A 20,974-nucleotide genomic window follows, 5' to 3' on the forward strand; every position below is an offset into this window, starting at 1 on the left:
CAGTGGCCTAGTGGTTAGAGTGTCCGTCCTGAGATCGGTAGGTTGGGAGTTCAAATCCCGGCCGAGTCATACCAAAGACTATAAAAATGGGACCCATTACCTCCCTGCTTGGCACTCAGCATCAAGGGTTGGAATTGGGGGTTAAATCACCAAAATGATTCCCGGGCGCAGCCACCGCTGCTGCCCACTGCTCCCCTCACCTCCCAGGGGGTGATCAAGGGTGATGGGTCAAATGCAGAGAATAATTTCGCCACACCTAGTGTGTGTGTGACAATCATTGGTACTTTAACTTTTAACTTTTAATCACATTTGGATGATTACAATCCGAACACTGTTAGTTCTTAACCAGTTGTAGTTCTAGACTATTTAGGTTTTCAGGTCCCATTTTTGTGGGGATTTGGGCCAGATTAATGTTTTTACTTTGTATAATGTTCTAATCCAGGATGTGTTTATTTAGTCTTTAAAATGTGTCACAAGCCCAAAAAAATTAAGCTGCCCCCGAGACACACTTTGGAGTCCCCCTGGTGTGGAGTATAGTTCAGTCACAGCCTCTCGCCCATCCTCCAAACCCACTTTTTTTCTTAAAAAGAGTGCCTTGATGGATTATGACAGTAGGCTTGGGCTCTTTAAAATAAAAGCAGCTGGGTGTCAGAAAAATGTGCACATATTAGACAAGATTGTTTTTATGTATGGCCTTGTCTGCAGTGGTCGTACTAAAGGAAGCATTTACAGCTACAAAAGGTGCATTTGGGAATGATTGCGCTGACAGTTTCAAAATTTGTGGACTTCTCCAAGTAGTAAAATGATCACTATTCTTTAAGGGTGGGCATAACTGCTGATACAATTATTATAATGTACTGTATTGTCCTAAATTAATATGCAGAATGTATTAAACTAAAAGTTTTTTTTTTTAAACTAAATGTAAATTGTTGCAATATAGGTGGATATGTTTGACTTGAAAGCAGAATATATGACTGTTTTTACTGATTTATATTCCTATCTAATGACTAAATGTTTTTTCTTTCTCACTGGCACAGATGAGCACCGAGGAACTGCAGGTATGTGTGTCTTTCATAGTGTATAACACTTTTAAGATCTAATTTCCTGAGTTGTTGAATCAAAAAAATACACAAGATGTAAATACATTTCATTGGACCACCTCTATCTTCGGTTATTACACACATTCTCTGGGATATGGTTGTGGTGAATATTTAACTGACGTGAGTACACGCCTTGTATTTCAGCCACCGTTGTATTATATATTCTCAAAGGACTATAAAGTAAATGCAATTCATGTTTCCTCTGATGGAACCGTAGCTTTGCAGTGCCAGCAGCACTCGCATAGCCCCACCTCATGACACCATGCGTGTTGTCAGCTATTAAGACAATTACCGGTAGTCATTTTCAGTTGATAGTAAATCAATTCTGCAATACTAGCTGTATTCTGACTACTCAAAAGTACACACGTTTCATTTTATATTATCGTCCTTTGAGAAGATATACTGTGATAAAAGTGGTTGTACTCACTTCTGTAAGATACCACATTTACATCATACAGTTACCTTCTTTAGCAGGACTTCAATTTAACCAATATTAAATAGTAAAATGCTTTAATTTTAACATAAAACCATACGCACTGCATTATTTTAAATAGCTTTTTACCAGGCTTTTTGGCCTGTCAGGCTGATGTTTTCCATCAAAGAATAAGCATCATTGTAAGAACACACACAGCATTGCTTCCTGTTCCACTGCAGTTCTCACAGCTTCCTTCCTCTCATCCCTTTACATGGCAGGTTCAGCTGGCTGAGAAGACCACTTTGCTGAGTGAAGCTCGACTGAAGGAGCAGGGCTTTGTTGAGAGGGTGAGTAACCGGCGATGTGCACTTTTAGCGGTGACAGGGGAACAGCAAATCTCATGTGGTGTGTTCCCATAGTTCTGTAGCCTTCTGCTGTATCAACTTAATTACACTGCACATCTGTTTACATTTGCTTTTAGCCCAATAAACAATCAGAGCAACGCCTCCCACAGTTTCTCTCCCATAGATCATTTTTCTCACAGCCTCCAAAGGATGCTTGATAAAATCACATGTCTCACTTATCAATTAGCCTAATGGAGCAAATTAACCTGCTGGGCTCAAATGCCTTTTTTTAATTAGGATTCTCTGCTTGTTTTTTTTTTTTTTAGGTCCACTCGCTTGAGGACAAGATTAAATTTTTCCACCGGAACGCAGTCGTAACTCATCTTGGTAGCACACACAAAGGTAACTCTATGAATCACTTAGTTCTGCTTCTGGAACCCATTTCGTTTCCCCCCGCTTCTTGGCAACACAAAAGTGTCTAAAAATGCACCACAGCACCTAGAGCAGGGATATTCAACTGAATGTTTTTGGAGCCACATTTCCGGAAAGCTAAGGACCGGAGGGCTGGACTTTTTCCTTCACTATTGTTCTTATTTTGGATATACCGGAGAACCATTGTCCTCTATGATGGACATTTGATTTTGGTCTATTTTGTCAGTTACAGGAGCGCTCTGCTGTTTTCAAGATCATATATCTGGCAGCACTCAAGTGTTTTTAAGAATCTGCTACACAAATCTCTCAAGTTTTTTTAACTTAAAGGGGGGCTGCACTTTTTTTATTTTACCTATCATTCACAATCTTTATGAAAAACAAGATCACACCTTTTTTTTATTTCAGGATTCTGAAGATAAAAAAAATGCTCACAAGATGTGGCTAACATTGCAGCCAATGGCAGTCGCCTAACTTGTCTTCAAAGCCCTGTAAAACAACTTCAATAACCTCCATCAATGCTGTAAGCATGTAGATAATGATGTAACAGCCACATTCATAACAATATATAATATGTACAATATGTACACTAAATTGTCCCTAGTGTGTGATTGTGAGTGTGAATGTTGTCTGTCTATCTGTATTGGTCCTGTGATGAGGTGTCTATCTGTATTGTGCCTGTGATGAAGTGGCGACTTGTCCAGGATGCACCCCGCCTTCAGCCCAAATGCAGCTGGGATAGGCTCCAGCCAACCCCGGATCCCGAGAGAGACAAGCAGTAGAAAATGGATGGATGGATGGATTAATCAGATTTTGGTCATTGTAAGCATTTGCGAAACTTCTCTCCTGGGTGTATTGATTTCAGTGCTCATAGCAACGTACTTCCTACTTCTGTCAACAAACGTGTGTGTTTGCTACCAATAGTACTAATCACAGCAAACTTTGTAATAGACGACTAAGACGGCAATTTCTGGACTAATGAGGATTCACAATGTTATCTTTTTGAACCTGAATATGCGGAGGATGTAATACTGGTTATAGAAGCTGAGTAGGCATGAAGAGAGGGTGAAATGTTGGAGCAAATGGGGTGCCGAGAGAGTCAGTACCGGCGTGACTTGGTGGTGCACATGTGGAACTTGCCAAGCTATGCCGACAGAAATGGAGTGCTTCAGCTGCACCTAGTGCACACAATGTTACTGCACACAATATTATTATTAAAGAGACTGCATCACAACTAAAGACAAACTGTTTGCGCTAACAAACCCTGCAGTGATAGAAACTTATTTCCCCCTCCCCATAATCAGCTGGACCAAACGAACAACTGTCCACCGAGTAAATTACCATAATATTGCTCATGATACATGCAGCACATCATGCTTGTTAACAACTAGATACACTGTTAGTGATACCAGGGTATCCGCCAGGTCTTAAAAAGTCTTAAATCCAATCATTGAAATTTAAGGCCTTAAAATTTAAAACAATTTCCTAAAATCTCATAAAAGGTCTTAAATATGATTTTGAAAGGTCTTAAAAATCTATTAACGTTACTTTTATTAAAAACATGTATAAACTTCAGTCTTTTAAATGTTTAGATTTTTGAGGACGCTATAACGTGACTACAAAACGTTACCAAAGTATGCTACCTGTGCTGCCCCGGTTGGAATTTATCGCGCACCATCACCTAGTGTGCTATGTGCGCACAGCGGTGTCTTGTTACAGCTTAGCATAGAAGCGAAGAAAACTTAACAAATGCCCACAGCTGAGACAAATTACTTGCATAAGATGGGTAAATGCAAGTCCAATGATTTATGGCTCCAGAATGATCAATTTAACGCATGCTTGAAGCTGTTGGATGGAAACGTACAAAGTGTTTCGGACCCGCACGTAGAGCCATTTAGGAAGGAAATCGATTGTAAACATTGCGATGAAAGTGAGTGGAATAATAATGTAAAAGTCAAACATTTGGGATAAGTAGGTGTCAAAAGATGGTGAAACGCCACAAACACTTGCACAACTATACAAGGATCAACTTAACCCCCCAAAGGAGTATTATGTGGTTAAAGTGGCGCCAATTACCGAAGGACATCAATATGAGATGTTTACTAGTGAAATCATACTATCACATACAGTAAGCACATGCTATTTTCTCTGTGGTAGTAGTGTACTACGGGGGCGGTATAGCTCGGTTGGTAGAGCGGCCGTGCCAGCAACTTGAGGGTTGCAGGTTCGATCCCCGCTTCCGCCATCCTAGTCACTGTCGTTGTGTCCTTGGGCAAGACACTTTACCCACCTGCTCCCAGTGCCACCCACACTGGTTTAAATATAACTTAGATATTGGGTTTCACAATGTAAAGCGCTTTGAGTCACTTAAGAAAAAGCGCTATATAAATGTAATTCAATTCACTTCACTTCACTACTCACAGCAATAAAACTATAAAAAAGACATATTTGTCTTATGTTATTTATATTATTTATTGCAATAATTTCAGGTCAGCTACTCATGCCTAATCTTTTCTCCAAGTTTATACAGCAACTGACATTAAAATCTATAAAGGTTGTTATGCTTAAATTAAAACTAGTCCTTGCTTATTAGCAACATGTTTTCACAAAAGTAGGTAAAAAATGTATTCATACATACCAGATACAAAATGAGCTGAGCAAATTTGAATATTATCCACATTATTCACATCCAAATTCTGTTTGAGGCTTGCAAGCCATAATCGCCTTCTTTCTTTTTAAGCAATCGCTCTGACTGCACTCTCATTTTTTCACAGCTTTGTGCAGATACAGAAGTAGTACTGTAGATGTTTTATCAGTCTGCTCAATTCTGACAGCCGCAAAAAGACTGCAAAATTTAACCATTTAGCTTTAACAGAGACGCTAACAGTCCCTTTCAAAGACAATATCTGCTTTCCTCCATCAACTCTCCTGAAGGAATCAATAAAGTACTATCTATCATTGCTGACATTCTGGTTGTTGTTACATGGAAACACTTGACATGAAGCACACTGCATTTTTGCAAGAAAACCCTTCTATGGCAAATCTGATTAATGGCTGTTGTGATGTTTGCTAATATTTTTTTAAATTACCGTAGAGAAGCTTCTGGTGTATTTAGTTAGTTTAACCATTTTGTTTTCCAATGTGAAAGAGCAGTGAAGGAAATCCATATATTTACAATTCATTCTGGCCCTCTGATTTTTGTATTTGTACCTTTTGTCCTAATGGATGTGAAATGGTCTTAAATTATTTTCAATATGGTCTTTAAAAAGTCTTAAATTTTGGGGCGGTATAGCTCGGTTGGTAGAGCGGCCGTGCCAGCAACTTGAGGGTTGCAGGTTCGATCCCCGCTACCGCCATCCTAGTCACTGCCGTTGTGTCCTTGGGCAAGACACTTTACCCACCTGCTCCCAGTGCCACCCACACTGGTTTAAATGTAACTTAGATATTGGGTTTCACAATGTAAAGCGCTTTGAGTCACTTGAGAAAAAGCGCTATTTAAAATGTAATTCACTTATATTCACTTCAAATTTGACTTGTTGAAACCCCTGAAGACCCTGACCGACAATGTCCAACTTTTTGACTTATGACCACAACCTTGTACAATTTGGTCAGTGCGAGGCAGAATTAATAATCTAGCATTTACTAGTACAAACTCAAAAGTGATTCAGATGCTGACGTAGAAGCTAGCTTACCTCTTGCTCATGCCATATCAATGTAAGTGTCTCTGTGAACAAGGCGATGTTAATACGCTAGAAAAATATTTTTTCACTGTTCGCACTTACATTGACAATGTCGCTACAGCTTAGTTATTATGCAGGTTATGAAATGTAAATGACTCGTAACGAGTTTTTGGACACATTTTTTAAATTATTTAGGGGCAGAATGGATTACTCCCAAAAGGTGCATTACTAGAAACCTAGAACGAGCTAATTATTACAAATTAATATGCAAACAAAATATAAAAAACCTGTGTTCTTGTCTCTCATAAGGTTTTTGAATGATAGGCACAATTGCCCCACCCCCACAAAAAAAACATAGTGCAGTGTCTCTAACTAGCAAACCACCAGGTGAATAGCCCAAATGGAGAAAAAGAGAGAACCTATAACCTTTTGTATGCATGTTCGAAATAAACTGAAATTGAACTGAACTGAAAAAAAGAATGAAACCTTGAGGAATACTCCTTGTATATTAAATGACTTAAGCACATGTCTACTGACTGCATCTGAAGTAAACAAGCTCCAGCAACACCTTAGTTGCTTTATAAAAAATGTGTAACTACCAAAAAGGAGAGGACTTAAATGGGTGCCTTGAGGTATGCCTCAGTAATCACAAGTTTTGGACCCAATTCTATCTTTGCTAGCAAGGTTAAAATGTCAATGCACGGATCTGTCAATGTGTTTACAGTTGTCCAAGTTTGTCTACTCAACAGAAACACTGTAGTATTTTTAGGAAATTTCTGTCTTCCAAGGTTTCATCTGAACTCAGGGGCCGGTATAGTGCCATTCCCGGGCCGGATTTTGTGCCAGGGCCGCTGGTTGAATAGTTCTATCCTAGCCCATGTGCATACAAATTTATCTGCCACAAGCTCTGTATCCTACTCCTACATTAGACGGGGCACAGGATGTGCAGAGGGACCATTTGGGGGCTTTGTAGCATGTGGCCGTGTGTTCTGCTTTAGCTATGCTTTACAGAACAATATGGCTGAATGGGATTTAGGCCTTGGATGAGCTCTATGGTTTGTACTGGGCTTTGGTCAAGGTGAGCATAAGGTTCAGGGTCTGACATGTAAGAGCTGTGGTTAACCCCACGAGATTGTAAGTCAGCGCCATATCTTCATGTATGCAGTATTATAAACCCATCATGGGATAAAGTGAATTATCCTCCCTTTTTAAACTTTCCCTGCTGCTGAAATAAAGTGAAGCTGAAGTCAGAAGGGAGGGGGGTTGTAAAGCAGCCATCCTTGGATCTAATGGCTTTTACAGGCTGGTCTCTTAATGTGTGTCCTACGCAGCACACTTGGTTCTCACATCCCCGATTTCCTTTGCGCATATTTTATCACAGCAGTATTTCATTCATTATACACTCACCAACCAATGTATTAGGTACACCTACACTATATAATGTTTATTGTAGCCCACTCTGGGGATTGCTATAATTCCTAGTTGTCGTAAGTTTTTGTATGTAGAACACAGGTCAGTTTATTGGAAAATAGTCACATGTTTGTGTTGTTAACTGTACGTTAGATATTAATAGGCTGAAAAAAGTCTAATCTCTAGTTTTTTTTATGCATTCACTGTAAAATGTGAGGACATGTGTCTCAAAGTCACGTTAATGCACATTACTTGGCTGCTAAAAATGTAATGGCTATGGTTTCATTATTGGTCCATGCAAGCAATAATCATTTAGTAAAAATAAAGCCGTTATTGTATCATCTTGTAGTGCTTTATTTATAATATTGGAGTCAGATTTCTCTGTAGATGCATTTAGTTGTATTGTATATGTGTAATAGTCTACTGTAAACAAGTGGAGGAGTGCACTGTGGTTGTCTATGACCAATATTTGTTGTGCATTTCAGTAGTGTACTGTAAAATAGTGTTTTTTATATTTTCTCCCTCAATAGGTAACCAGTAGGTCTGCCACTACAATGGACAATAATAACCTTTGTGCCAATGTTTACATATACCGGGTACAACTTATTAGATTCCTGCAGGTGTACCTAATGGTGTGGCCAGTGTGCGTAAATGCTCCACACATTAGTTAGCTGTGTTTTCAGGTAGTAGATAAAGTAGTGTGTGTGTAGGGCAGTGTGAGGTCAGGAGGACAAAGGCTATAAGAGATTTATTGGTCAGCCATTACTGCACGCCAACAGATCAAAGACTTGTTTGCTCGTTTTTCTGTCCTTCAACCGAACTGTTTCTCATTGCACATTTGTTGTCTCAATGATTATTCCAGACAGGCGTAAAGCTGCACTGATGTTTCCAGAGTAAAGTCATTAATGGAGATCTGTCAATAGTAAAAGTCCCCTTCATATTATTACACTTTCTAGTCATTGATTGTGAAGGATGTAATTTTGTTACACCTTTCTTTATGCTCACTCTGCCTGACTCACTAACCTGCACGTTTTATTTACCGTCTAATTTGCAACCGGGCCACTGTGCAAAATGCCTCCATTATGGTGGAGGGGCTCTATTAACAAGCCAAATGTGTACCAGCTGGAGCCATGTCATTGCATTATTAGTCTCGGTCACGTACTGTTCACACGTCTAGATTGAGTAACCTGCTTTTTCTTTACAGATGCTGCATTTAACATACCGCAACCGCTCTCAGAAGCCACTGAGATGGAGTACTTGAGGAAGGTGCTGTTTGAGTACATGATGGGACGGGAAACAAAAGTATGTTTGTCTTTTTATTTTTATTTTTAAAAGACACTTACAGAAAGTGGTAATAAATGCAATGTTGAATGCCTTTTTCTGTCTCCGCTAATTGCTGCTGGATTTCTGTACACAGATCTTGCCAAAGTGTGGTTTGTTTCATTTTATGGAGCAATTAAAATATTTGAAATAAACCAGGCCATTCACAACTATGGAAGTTTAAAAAATGCCCCGCTGGGCCCATTTAATGCAAACCACCTCTTCGGTTCATTTTTTGTATGTTATGTTTGCTGTGGTATGGAAAATCCACATCATGAGGAAAAAATGTAATTAAATTACTAACTGCAAGATACTGAACTAACTTAGGGCTGTCAAAATAACAAGTAAAAAAAAAAAGATCACATTAATCATTTATATATACCGTATTTTCCGCACCATAAGGCGCCCTGGGTTATAAGCCGCGCCTTCAATGAACGGCATATTTCAAAACTTTGTCCACCTATAAGCCGCCCCGTGTTGTAAGCCGCATCTAACTGCGCTAAAGGAATGTCAAAAAAAACAGTCAGATAGGTCAGTCAAACTTTAATAATATATTAAAACCAGCGTGATGTGGGCGCGCATGGAATCGTATATCAACATGGACAGAGCTGCGTGAAAAAAGCCACCCGGCCTCTTCGCGTAAACTTAAACTTACCTTAACCACTCGCTCATCTTTTCTTCATCCATCCCTTCGAGTTAGCTTTTATGATGACGCCGGCTGGAAAGGTCTCTTTTGGCAAGGTCTTCCTTTTGAATATCACCATGGGTGGAAGTTTCTGGCCATTAGCATGGCAAGCTAGAACCACAGTGAAGGATGACTTCTCATTCCCTGTGGTGCGAATATTCACCGTACGTGCTCCCGTTGTATCCACAGTGCGGTTCACAGGAATATCAGTTGCCGTGAAATAGTAATCCGTGTGTGGATGGAGAGATTGCGTCTTTTCATGAACCGGATACCTGTCGCTTAGTAGGAGCCATTTTGTGGTCTTTACAGATGTAAACACACAAAGGAAATGAAACGGTAATATCCGCGCGCTTTTTCTTCTTCTACGCGGGCGGGTCGTTGCTTACAGTAGAAGAAGAAGCGCTTCCTGTTCTATGGGGGCGGGTGCTTACCTTGGCGGTTGCTTGCGTAGAAGAAGAAGCGCTTCCTGTTCTACCGGGAAAAAAGATGGCGGCTGTTTACCGAAGTTGCGAGACCGAAACTTTATGAAAATGAATCTTAATATTTATCCATATATAAAGCGCACCGGGTTATAAGGCGCACTGTCAGCTTTTGAGAAAATTTGTGGTTTTTAGGTGCGCCTTATAGTGCGGAAAATACGGTATATATATATATATATATATATATATATATATGTATGTGTGGGAAAAAAAATCACAAGACTATTTCATCTCTACAGGCCTGTTTCATGAGGGGGGGTACCCTCAATCATCAGGAGGTTTTAATGGGAGCATTCGCATACCATGGTTTATATAGGGCACAGAGTGGGTGGGTACAGGCTGGCGTAGGGGCGTGGTGATTGGCTCATGTGTTACCTAGGAGGTGTTTCCGTCTATGGCGGCATGCTGTCACAATTTCGCTGCGCTTGTTGAGGGATGACAGGTCTGGACGGTAAATAATAAACAGTTTCTCTTTCAAGCATAGGTTGCATCTTTTATTACCACTATTGTAAGGTGTGCTGGATGCAAGAATTTGCCATGTTATTGAATATTCAACATTATTGTCTTTGAGGTCCCAAATGTGTTTGCTGAGTTCTGTGGTATTTCGCAGGTTTTTGTTCCTGAAAGAAGCCTTGTGATTGTTCCATCTGGTTTTGAATTCTCCCTCGGTTAATCCTACATATGTGTCGGATGTGTTAATGTCCTTGCGTATTACCTTACATCCGACACATATGTAGGATTAACCGAGGGAGAATTCAAAACCAGATGGAACAATCACAAGGCTTCTTTCAGGAACAAAAACCTGCGAAATACCACAGAACTCAGCAAACACATTTGGGACCTCAAAGACAATAATGTTGAATATTCAATAACATGGCAAATTCTTGCATCCAGCACACCTTACAATAGTGGTAATAAAAGATGCAACCTATGCTTGAAAGAGAAACTGTTTATTATTTACCGTCCAGACCTGTCATCCCTCAACAAGCGCAGCGAAATTGTGACAGCATGCCGCCATAGACGGAAACACCTCCTAGGTAACACATGAGCCAATCACCACGCCCCTACGCCAGCCTGTACCCACCCACTCTGTGCCCTATATAAACCATGGTATGCGAATGCTCCCATTAAAACCTCCTGATGATTGAGGGTACCCCCCCTCATGAAACAGGCCTGTAGAGATGAAATAGTCTTGTGATTTTTTTTTCCCACACATACATATATTGCGCTCTACTACGGTATCGAGCACTATTTTTTGGATAACCTTATTAAGACATATATATATATATATATATATACATACATATATATATATATATATATATATATATATATATATATTTAGAGGCAGATTAATCATGCAATTTCCTTTATCCTAACCGGTACCTGGAAGGCAGCATGTATTTTTAAACGGTCAGTGATCTGGTCAAAGCATATGTCAGTGCAAAAATGAATGAGGAAACTCCTACAGGTGTGTCCGCTGGCCGATTTCACTCCAAAATACACCCAGACTGGACTTTGGCTAAACTCCTACCAGGTTTTGAGGACATAAATGACATGCATTTATCAAAGCACTTTAAAAAATGTTCCTGTATGACATTCTGACAGTTAATTGTAATCTTTGTGGAAACATTGGGCTCTTTTTTTTTAAGTTAATTTAAATTATGCAAGCGAGTAGTAAGCTGTTATTAATCATGATTCATCCAAATTCAAAAGTGTGATTAAGCTGATTTAAAAATATATATATCATTTGACAGCACTAAAATAAATATGAATTTGACTGCATGACATTTTTAAAACACTTAGTCCTTCAGTCTAATGACATCCAATAAAAAAGGAGTCTCAAATGTATTTTTATCGCTGCATTGGCAGAATTTCTGATGCAGCATTGAGAAGATATACCTAATGTTGTGGTCATTGGCTGCAGATTGAAACGACTTTATTGGAACACTACCTAATTGCCCGCTGATGGCTGTCTGCACAAAATATATGGCCACTCTAAATGAACACTGATCCCCTTAATTAACAGTGCTGTTCACATGGTCCTACAGTCAGCGGGATTTTCCCAACAATCGATTTTAATAGCAACACGGCAGCCTTTCTCCATATGCAGGATGTCCTGCAGGCAGGCTGCGCAGCACATGTGTGTTGCATGACGCACACATTTAAAGACACACTGGCCTTGTTTATTGTTAGTTAAGCGGTTGGGTTTCTCTGTATAGCAGCCCTGTTTCTGATTATCCCAGAGTTTATGGCTTAGTGCATGCACCCAGGCACATTGTCCTGATGTTGATTATGCAAATATTTTTTTCTCTTACTTGGTCGTCCCTTTTTGATTAGAGTTGTGTGTATCTCACAGGTACTGTTGCCCTTTATCTGGCGTGTGTGTGTGTGTACAATAGAAAAGTAACTCGCTTTACTTTTTGTTGATTTCACTTACAGACGATGGCTAAAGTGATTACCTCCATGCTCAAGTTTCCTCCAGACCAGGCTCAAAAGGTTTTGGACAAAGAGGAGTCAAAAGTAATGGTAAAACTTTGTCTTTCTTTTTTTTTTTAACTTTATGAGGTCCTGTTAGAAATGTACATAAAATGTCAAATAAGTCATCTAGAATAGCACTTGTTGAAGCACTGCAAAAGAGTCCCACTTGCTAGTTGACAAGTACATTTACCGGAAGCTGCAGTTTGAATTTTTCTGCCCCCTGCCATTTAAATATGTAATTTATCAAGAAAAGACATTGTAATATAACATTAAAATAGCCAATTGCTTGAATTAAGTTAAGAATCTAAGAGTACCTAGAAAACCCAATTTTAAAAAATACAACATTGTTCGTTACACATGGATAGCATCAAAACTAGCATAGAACACTTCACTAAACAGAGACGTCGTAACATTATCAAAGCTCACCTTTAGGCATTCACACACAACACCTGCATTTTGTAACAAGGATAAAGGCGATAAAAAAAAGGTAAAACTATAATACATCTATCTATGGAAGCATTAGAGAACATTATGTACTAGTTTCACTTTTGCATCTCTTTTGCCCATGTTGTATTCAAAGACCCTTGATTAAAGTTAGAAAAAGAGACGTCAGTAGTTTTTAAAGAAAGGGGGGGACTTGACTCATAGCAGATGCATTAATAATAATGATAATATTATATAATCAATATTATGATTCATATTATCCAATGATGATAATCCTATGTGCATCAACTAATCTCTACCTTACACTCTGAAGTACAGAAACAATTAACAGATATATGACTATATTTAAGTGAATAATGACAGGTTATATGATTATTTAAATGTATATTCTGGTCACTTTATATAGAATATTTTGGGGTTTTTTGTGGGTAAATTTTTTATTTTTTTTCCAAAACAAAACTAAAATATTCAGGGGTGTATTTCGATATGTTCAAGATGTCAATCCCATTTAAAAAAAGTCAAAAACCCAATTAAGGTTTGTAGGTGCGTTTTTTAAAGCTGGTTTCAATCAAATCAATGCAATTGTTTTTTTTAGTGCATGTAAACATAACATGTTTGTGTGTATGTGGCGGAAACGTTGGGTTTAGGGTCGAATGGGGGCCCCAGAATTTGGTCCTACGCTCCTGCTTATCTGCACAGGCAATGTTTAAGATAACTTAACTTCCTACCTGCTATGACAAGTATAAATAGATGCTAACCACTGTTATTATGTAAATAAAACAACTCGAAAACACAATGCTTTAGGTAATATTTTAATATAGGTACTCGAGGGGGACAAGCGGAAATGAAAATGGATGGATGGATAGATAAAGAGAAGTTACCTTGCAGCTACAGTAAAGTAAAACTACTCATCTTTGAAAATGCTCGGGCAATGTTTTACAGTGCATCTGGAAATTATTAAATGCGTCACTTTTTCCACATTTTGTTATTTTACAGCCTTATTCTAAAATTTTACAAATTCTAATATCCCACAATGCCCCAGATAGACTATGCAAACAAGCTTTTCGAATTTTTTTGCTAATTTATCAAAAATAAAAAACTAAGAAATCACATGTTCACGGCTTTTGCCATGAAGCTCAAACATGAGTTCAAGTGCATCTTGTTTCAACTGATCATCCGTGAGATGCTCCTACAGCTTAATTGGAGTCCACCTGTGGTAAATTCTGTTTGGTGAACATGATTTGGAAAGGCACACACCTGTCTATATATAAGGTCCCACACTTGGCAGTGCATGGTAGATCACAAACCAGGCATGAAGTCAAATTAATTGTTTGTAGACTTCCGAGACAGGATTATCTCGAAGAACTAATCTGGGGAAGGGCACAAAAACATACCTGCTGCCTTGATGGTCCTAATGAGCATAGTGGTCTCCATCATCCGTGAATGGAAGTAGTTTGGAACCACCAGGACACTTCCAAGAGTTGCTGGCCAGCTGTCTAAACTGAGCGATCGAGGGAGAAGGGCCCTAGTCAAGGTGGTGACCAAGAACCCGATGGTCACTCTGTCAGAGCTACAGCATTCCTCTGTGGAGAGAGGAGAACCTTCCAGAAGGACAACCATTCCTGCAGCAATCCACCAATCAGGCCTGTAAGGTATAGTGACCAGACGGAAGCCATTCCTTTGTAAAAGTTTAACAAAATTCACTTGAAAGACTCTCAGACCATGAGAAACAAAATTCTCTGGTCTGATAAGACAAAGATTGAACTCTTTGGCATAAATGCCAGGCATCATGTTTAAAGCAAACCAAGCACCGCTCATCACCAGGCCAATATCATCCCTACAGTGAAGCATGGTGGTGGCAGCATCATGCAGTGGGGGTGTTTTTCAGCGGCAGGAACTGAGAGACTAGTTGGAATAGAGGGAAAGATGAATGCAGCAATGTACTGACACAACCTGGATGAAAACCTGCCTGAGTGCTTTTGAACTCAGACTGGAGTGACGGTTCATCTTTCAGCAAAACAAAGGCCCTAATCACACAGCACAGATATCAAAGGAATGGCTTCAGGACAACTTTGCAAATGTCCTTGAGTGACCCAGCCAGAGCCCAGACTTGAATCCGTTTGAACATCTCTGGCGAGATCAAATGGCTGTGCACGGACACTTCCCAACGGACACTTCCCAGCCAACCTGACGGAGCTTGAGAGGTGCTGCAAAGAGGAATGGGCGAAACTGCCCAAAGAATAATGTGCAAAGAGTGTAGAATTGTATTAAAAACATTTTGAGGCTGTAATTGCTGCCAAAGGTGCATCAACAAGGTATTGAACAAAGGCTGTGAATACTTATTCACATATAATTTCTTATTTTTATAAATATACAAAATTAAACAAAAAAAAACAACTTTCTCATTGTCATTATGGAGCATTAAGTGTGGAATATTGAGGACAACAAATAATTTATTCCATTTTGGAATAAGTCTGTAAATAACAAAATGTGGGAAAAGGGAAGCTTTACAGATGTAACATTTGAACTTCCTGTATTGCATCCTGGTAGACTGTTATATCGATATTGAGTGAATAAAATGTTACATTAACAAATGTGCCCATGTTTTTCTTTCAGCCTTGGTTAAGCGTCTGAGCGATCCTTTGAGATGAAAACTATACTGCTGCTGCTGAAAGGGAAGACTGCCAAGGATTTCATCAAACCCTTCTCTGCACGTTACTTCTTATATATCTGTGTGTGCATGAATGAACGTACGAATGGCTTTAAGTATGCAGTGTGTGAATAAAACTAAACAGTATGAGGGAATTCAAATATGTCAGAATCACAAATCTTCCATGAATCCGCATCTTTACTTTAAAATTAATTTATGATGGGTGCGGGGTCCTTTTTATTCTTGAATGTGTTTATAAGGTTTGGCGTGTGCAATAAATGATAAACATATCGATGCTGACGGTTGCTTTATAGGTTTTTCTTTGTGTTGTGCTGTCGTCTGGATCACTTTTTTTGCAAACCTGTAAATGGCCCTTTAACCATGTGCTCACTACACATTTACGTTAGTGCCCTGTGGACCTTTCTTCTTGTTTTCCAGCCCCAAAACACACTACTTTGTATTAGAAAATGGAAACCGTGCTATAGGGCTCTATATGACTTGCTATACGTTTTCTGTATAACAAATTAAATCTTATTTACAAGTGTCCGCTTTCATCCTCTCCTTTTGTTTTCATTCACAGGTTTAAAGTATGATAGAAATCTTATTTTATGGACAGTAATGCTGACATTGCACTGTTGTCATGTGGTCAATAGGGCACCTTTTCCCACATGAGAGCCACTTTTCATCATGCTTAAATAAGGACCCTTGTTACGGCTTGTCATCATTGAGAGAATTTGACTTTGGTCTCAGCTGCCTTACACATAGCGGAGAGAAACTTTGCATGACAATATTAATCTACACTTAAAGCATTTGTAGCAAGTGTGTGTTGAAAATAATTAGACTCCAAAGTTTGTCATAACATATGATTGTGTGCGTTAAACAAAGATGCACTATATATATTTTTTTTTTTTGGGGGGGGGGGGGTTCCATTTTATTTTTTGTAAGTGATTTGATTGAGCCTAATGTGTGAATGTGAGTGTGAATTTTGTCTATCTGCGATTGGTATGTTGTGTGTTCATACCCCGGCCGACATGCCAAAGACTATAAAAATGGGATCCATTACCTCCCTGCTTGGCACTCAGCATCAAGGGTTGGAATTGGGGGTTAACTCACCAAAATGATTCCCGGGCGTGGCCAACGCTGCTGCTCACTGCTCCTCTCACCTCCTAGGGGGTGAACAAGGGGATGGGTCAAATGCAGAGGACAAATTTCACCACACCTCGTGTTTGTGTGACAGTCATTGGTACTTTCACTTTAACTTTAAAGAACTCCGGCTTATTAGTGATTCCCAGAGCCCAAAAAAAGTCTGCGGGCTATAGAGAGTTTTCTATTTGGGCTCCAGTACTATGGAATGCCCTCCCGGTAACAATTAGAGATGCTACCTCAGTAGAAGCATTTAAGTCCCATCTTAAAACTCATTTGTATACTCTAGCCTTTAAATAGCCCCCCTGTTAGACCAGTTGATCTGCCGTTTCTTTTCTTTTCTCCTCTGCTCCCCTTTTCCTTGGGGGGGGGGGGGGGGGGGGCACAGGTCCGGTGGCCATGGATGAAGTGCTGGCTGTCCAGAGTCGGGACCCGGGGTGGACCGCTCGCCTGTGCATCGGCTGGGAACATCTCTGCGCTGCTGACCCGTCTCCGCTCGGGATGGTGTCCTGCTGGCCCCACTATGGACTGGACTCTTACTATTATGTTGGATCCACTATGGACTGGACTCTCACAATATTATGTCAGACCCACTCGACATCCATTGCTTTCGGTCTCCCCTAGAGGGGGGGTAACCCACATATGCGGTCCTCTCCAAGGTTTCTCATAGTCATTCACATCGACGTCCCACTGGGGTGAGTTTTTCCTTGCCCTTATGTGGGCTTTGTACCGAAGATGTCGTTGTGGCTTGTGCAGCCCTTTGAGACACTTGTGATTTAGGGCTATATAAATAAAGATTGATTGATTGATTGAACTGCGATGAGGTGACTACTTGTCCAGGGTGTACCCGCCTTCTGCCCGAATGCAGCTGAGATAAACTCCAGTGACCCAGAATGGGACAAACGGTAGAAAATGGATGGATTTAAAAAGAAGAGGACAAGAAAAAACATTTTTAAATGCAAAGAACATACTCCTTGGTTTCAGTTAAATACATTTTAATCAGGATATAATTTCTAACTGTTCTCTCACAAAATGCTGGGAGTAACTACTAATTTCTTCATTTATTACAAATTTGCAACTGTTTAGCATCGGTGAACCGCCATTAGAGGGCAGCAGTCCGCCCTCATTTCATTTGTCAAAATAACTACTTTCATTGTGTAAAATGTAACAATTTATTTCACAACAAAAGTCCCCTTACAGTACATACACCAGCTGCTTTCACCGTCACTACCAACACGCGCTTTTATTTTGTCGCCCATTTCAACTGTTTCCTGTCCCGCTTGGGCTACGCCCCGTTAGCTTGCCGCTGTGTATAACCACTCCGTAATCTCGGCGGCAAGCAGCCAGAGTGCAGCCTCCAACTTTGTCAGACGGACACACGCAGAATGGAGACAAACTGACGCACCGTTACTCTCCGGACCGTTAACTTTTCTCCTCCCGTTTCAGTCCACATACTACAAAAAGAGCGGGGAAATCACTTAACATTAGTTGTGGATTCCCCCCCCCCCCCAGCGACTGAATTCATTTCCTGCTGTTTTCCCCTATTTTGGACACTTTTACTGCGTAATTACGCACGATGCGCAAAAGGATGGCTTCTCGTCGAAGACAGAAAACAGGAGTCCAAGCTGTTTTATATGTCTGCCTTTCTATTTCAGTGGTTTTTTCCTACAATATAGACTTAGAACATCCCGTGGTATTCCGTGGACCTAATTCGAGTTTTTTTGGCTATTCGGTGCTGGAGCATTACCACGACAACACACGCTGGTGAGTCCATGTTTTTCACAAAAATACTGATGTTTGCTCACAGAACGTGACTTTGTAATGGCTTGGTGTGACCTGTCCTCTCCTGGTGTGCACAGGGTCATAGTCGGGGCCCCCAGGGCCAACTCGACCTACAGTATGTCGGTGCACTCTCCTGGTGCTGTGTTCAAGTGTCGGCTGCACAGCAACCCTGAGCGTCGCTGCACAGAGATGGACTTGGGAAGAGGTCAGTCAGTTCTGCTGCTGCAGCATCCAAGTTACTCCTAGTCCAAGATCCATGTGTCAACTCCCCCAAATATCTGTTTTAGCCAAACATAATACAGCCTTTTTAGGAGACAACCTAGCTGCAGCACTCACATGAGACAAGGCTGTTGTTTGGCTACATTGGATGTATTTTCTAGGGACAAGCGGTAGAAAATGGATGGATGAAGTACGAGAGCCAAAAAAAAGTCCAACTTCCGCCACCCACAGTTCACCAGTTCTGCTCTGTGTGGATCATTGTTTTTATTTTTTATTACATGTGATAAATACTGCGAGATGATGTCACTTCCTACTGTCATTTACAGTAGAGGATCTTTGACTAGCACTATGCAGAGTGTTCCTGTCTTATGGAGGACCTTTGATGTGTGTTTTCCTATTTGTTCTTGAAGCAAACCTATAGATAATATTTGACCAGTAGTTTTGCAGTAGGTCCCTAAAAACAGCAAAATGCTCCTTATATGTATGTAGAGGTTATTTGATTACCCTTTTGAAGTACAAACCCCAAAACCAGTGAAGTTGGCACATTGTGTAAATCGTAAATAAAAACAGAATACAATGATTTGCAAATCCTTTTCCACTTACCGTATTTTTCGGAGTATAAGTCGCACCGGAGTATAAGTCGCACCTGGCGAAAATGCATAATAAAGAAGGGAAAAAAACATATATAAATCACACTGGAAAAAAACTGCGACTTATATTCCGAAAAATACGGTATATTCAATTGAACAGACTGCAAAGACAAGATACTTAACGTTCGAACTGAAAAACGTTGTTATTTTTTGCAAATATTAGCTCATTTGGAATTTGATGCCTGCAACATGTTTCAAAAAAGCTGGCACAAGTGGCAGAAAAGACTGAGAAAGTTGAGGAATGCTCGTCAAACACTTGGAACATTCCACAGGTGAACAGACTTATTGGGAACAGGTGGGTGCCATGATTGGGTATAAAAACAGCTTCCATGAAATGCTCAGTTATTCACAAACAAGGATTGGGCAAGGGTCACCACTTTGTGAACAAATGCGTGAGCAAATTGTCAAACTGTTTAAGAACAACCATTCTCAACAAGCTATTGCAGGGAATTTAGGGATTTTACCATCTAAGGTCCGTAATATCATCAAAAGTTTAAAAGAATCTGGATAAATCACTGCACGTAACATGTTACAACAGTGAGTCTTTATAGTAAAAGAGTGCCCGTGACCTTGGATCCCTCAAACATCAGCATCAAAAACCGACATCAGTGTGTAAAGGATATCACCTCATAGACTCAGGAACACTTCAGAAAACCGCTGTCAGTAACTACAGTTTGTCGCTACATCTGTAAGTGCAAGTTAAAACTCTACAATGCAAAGCGAAAGCCATTTATCAACAACACCCAGAAACGCTGCCGGCTTCGCTGGGCCCGAGCTCATCTAAGATGGACTGATGCAAAGTGGAAAAGTGTTCTGTAGTCTGACGAGTCCATATTTCAAATTGTTTTTGGAAACTGTGGACGTCGTGTCCTCCGGACCAAAGAGGAAAATAACCATCAGGATTGTTATAGACACAAAGTTCAAAAGCCAGCATCTGTGATGGTATGGGGGTGTATTAGTGCCCAAGGTATGGGTAACTTAAACATCTGTGAAGGCACCATTAACGCTGAAAGGTACATACAGGTTTTGTACCAACATATGTTGCCATCCAAGCAACGTTATCATGGACGCCTTCTTATTTCAGCAAGACAATGCCAAGCCACATGTTACAACAGTGAGGCTTTATAGTAAAAGAGTACGGGTACTAGACTGGCCTGCCTGTAGTCCAGACCTGTCTTCCATTGGAAATGTGTGACGCAATATGAAGCCTAAAATACGACAACGGAGACCCCGGACTGTTGAACAACTTAAGGTGTACATCGAGCAAGAATGGGAAAGAATTCCACCTGAGAAGCTTCAAAAATGTGTCTCCTCAGTTCCCAAACGTTTACTGAATGCTGTTAAGAGGAAAGGCCATGTAACACAGTGGTAAAAATGCCCCTGTGCCAACTTTTTTGCAATGTGTTGCTGCCATTAAATTTTAAGTGAATGATTATTTGCAAAAAAAAAAAAAAATTCTCAGTTTTAACATTAAACATTTTGTCTTTGCAGTCTATTCAATTGAATATAGGTTGAAAAGGATTTGCAAATCATTGTATTCCGTTTTTATTTACGATTTACACAACGTGCCAACTTCACTGGTTTTGAGTTTTGTAGGTTCTGACATAAATTATCTTTGACTTGCTTTTTTGCAATCGGTCCTTAAAATCAGCAAAATTCTCCTGACATGTTGTAGGGAATCTTTGACTAGTGTTTCTGTAGTAGATCTTAAAAAATGGCAAAATGATCCTGACATATAAAGGA

At 40.0% G+C, this 20,974-nt stretch overlaps 2 protein-coding genes across 3 annotated transcripts in view; both read left to right on the plus strand.

Moving 5' to 3' along the window:
- golga4 (golgin A4) overlaps window positions 1–15,981 on the plus strand; it is a 45,226-nt gene extending 29,245 nt beyond the window's left edge. Inside the window, exons 19-24 of one of the 2 annotated variants that reach the window (XM_061959407.1) lie at window positions 1,038–1,058; window positions 1,794–1,862; window positions 2,186–2,261; window positions 8,583–8,680; window positions 12,305–12,391; window positions 15,404–15,981. In XM_061959407.1, coding sequence (XP_061815391.1) covers window positions 1,038–1,058; window positions 1,794–1,862; window positions 2,186–2,261; window positions 8,583–8,680; window positions 12,305–12,391; window positions 15,404–15,421 — 369 coding nt within the window. In that variant the 3' untranslated portion in view covers window positions 15,422–15,981. The remainder of the gene's footprint in view (window positions 1–1,037; window positions 1,059–1,793; window positions 1,863–2,185; window positions 2,262–8,582; window positions 8,681–12,304; window positions 12,392–15,403) is intronic. The other variant, XM_061959418.1, reaches the window with a different exon arrangement.
- A 1,958-nt stretch (window positions 15,982–17,939) lies between these two features.
- Window positions 17,940–20,974, plus strand: part of itga9 (integrin, alpha 9) — a 127,769-nt gene continuing 124,734 nt past the window's right edge. Inside the window, exons 1-2 of the mRNA XM_061959430.1 lie at window positions 17,940–18,344; window positions 18,440–18,567. Coding sequence (XP_061815414.1) covers window positions 18,157–18,344; window positions 18,440–18,567 — 316 coding nt within the window. The 5' untranslated portion in view covers window positions 17,940–18,156. The remainder of the gene's footprint in view (window positions 18,345–18,439; window positions 18,568–20,974) is intronic.

This window comes from Nerophis lumbriciformis, linkage group LG02, assembly GCF_033978685.3.
Source record: "Nerophis lumbriciformis linkage group LG02, RoL_Nlum_v2.1, whole genome shotgun sequence".
NCBI lineage: Eukaryota > Metazoa > Chordata > Actinopteri > Syngnathiformes > Syngnathidae > Nerophis > Nerophis lumbriciformis.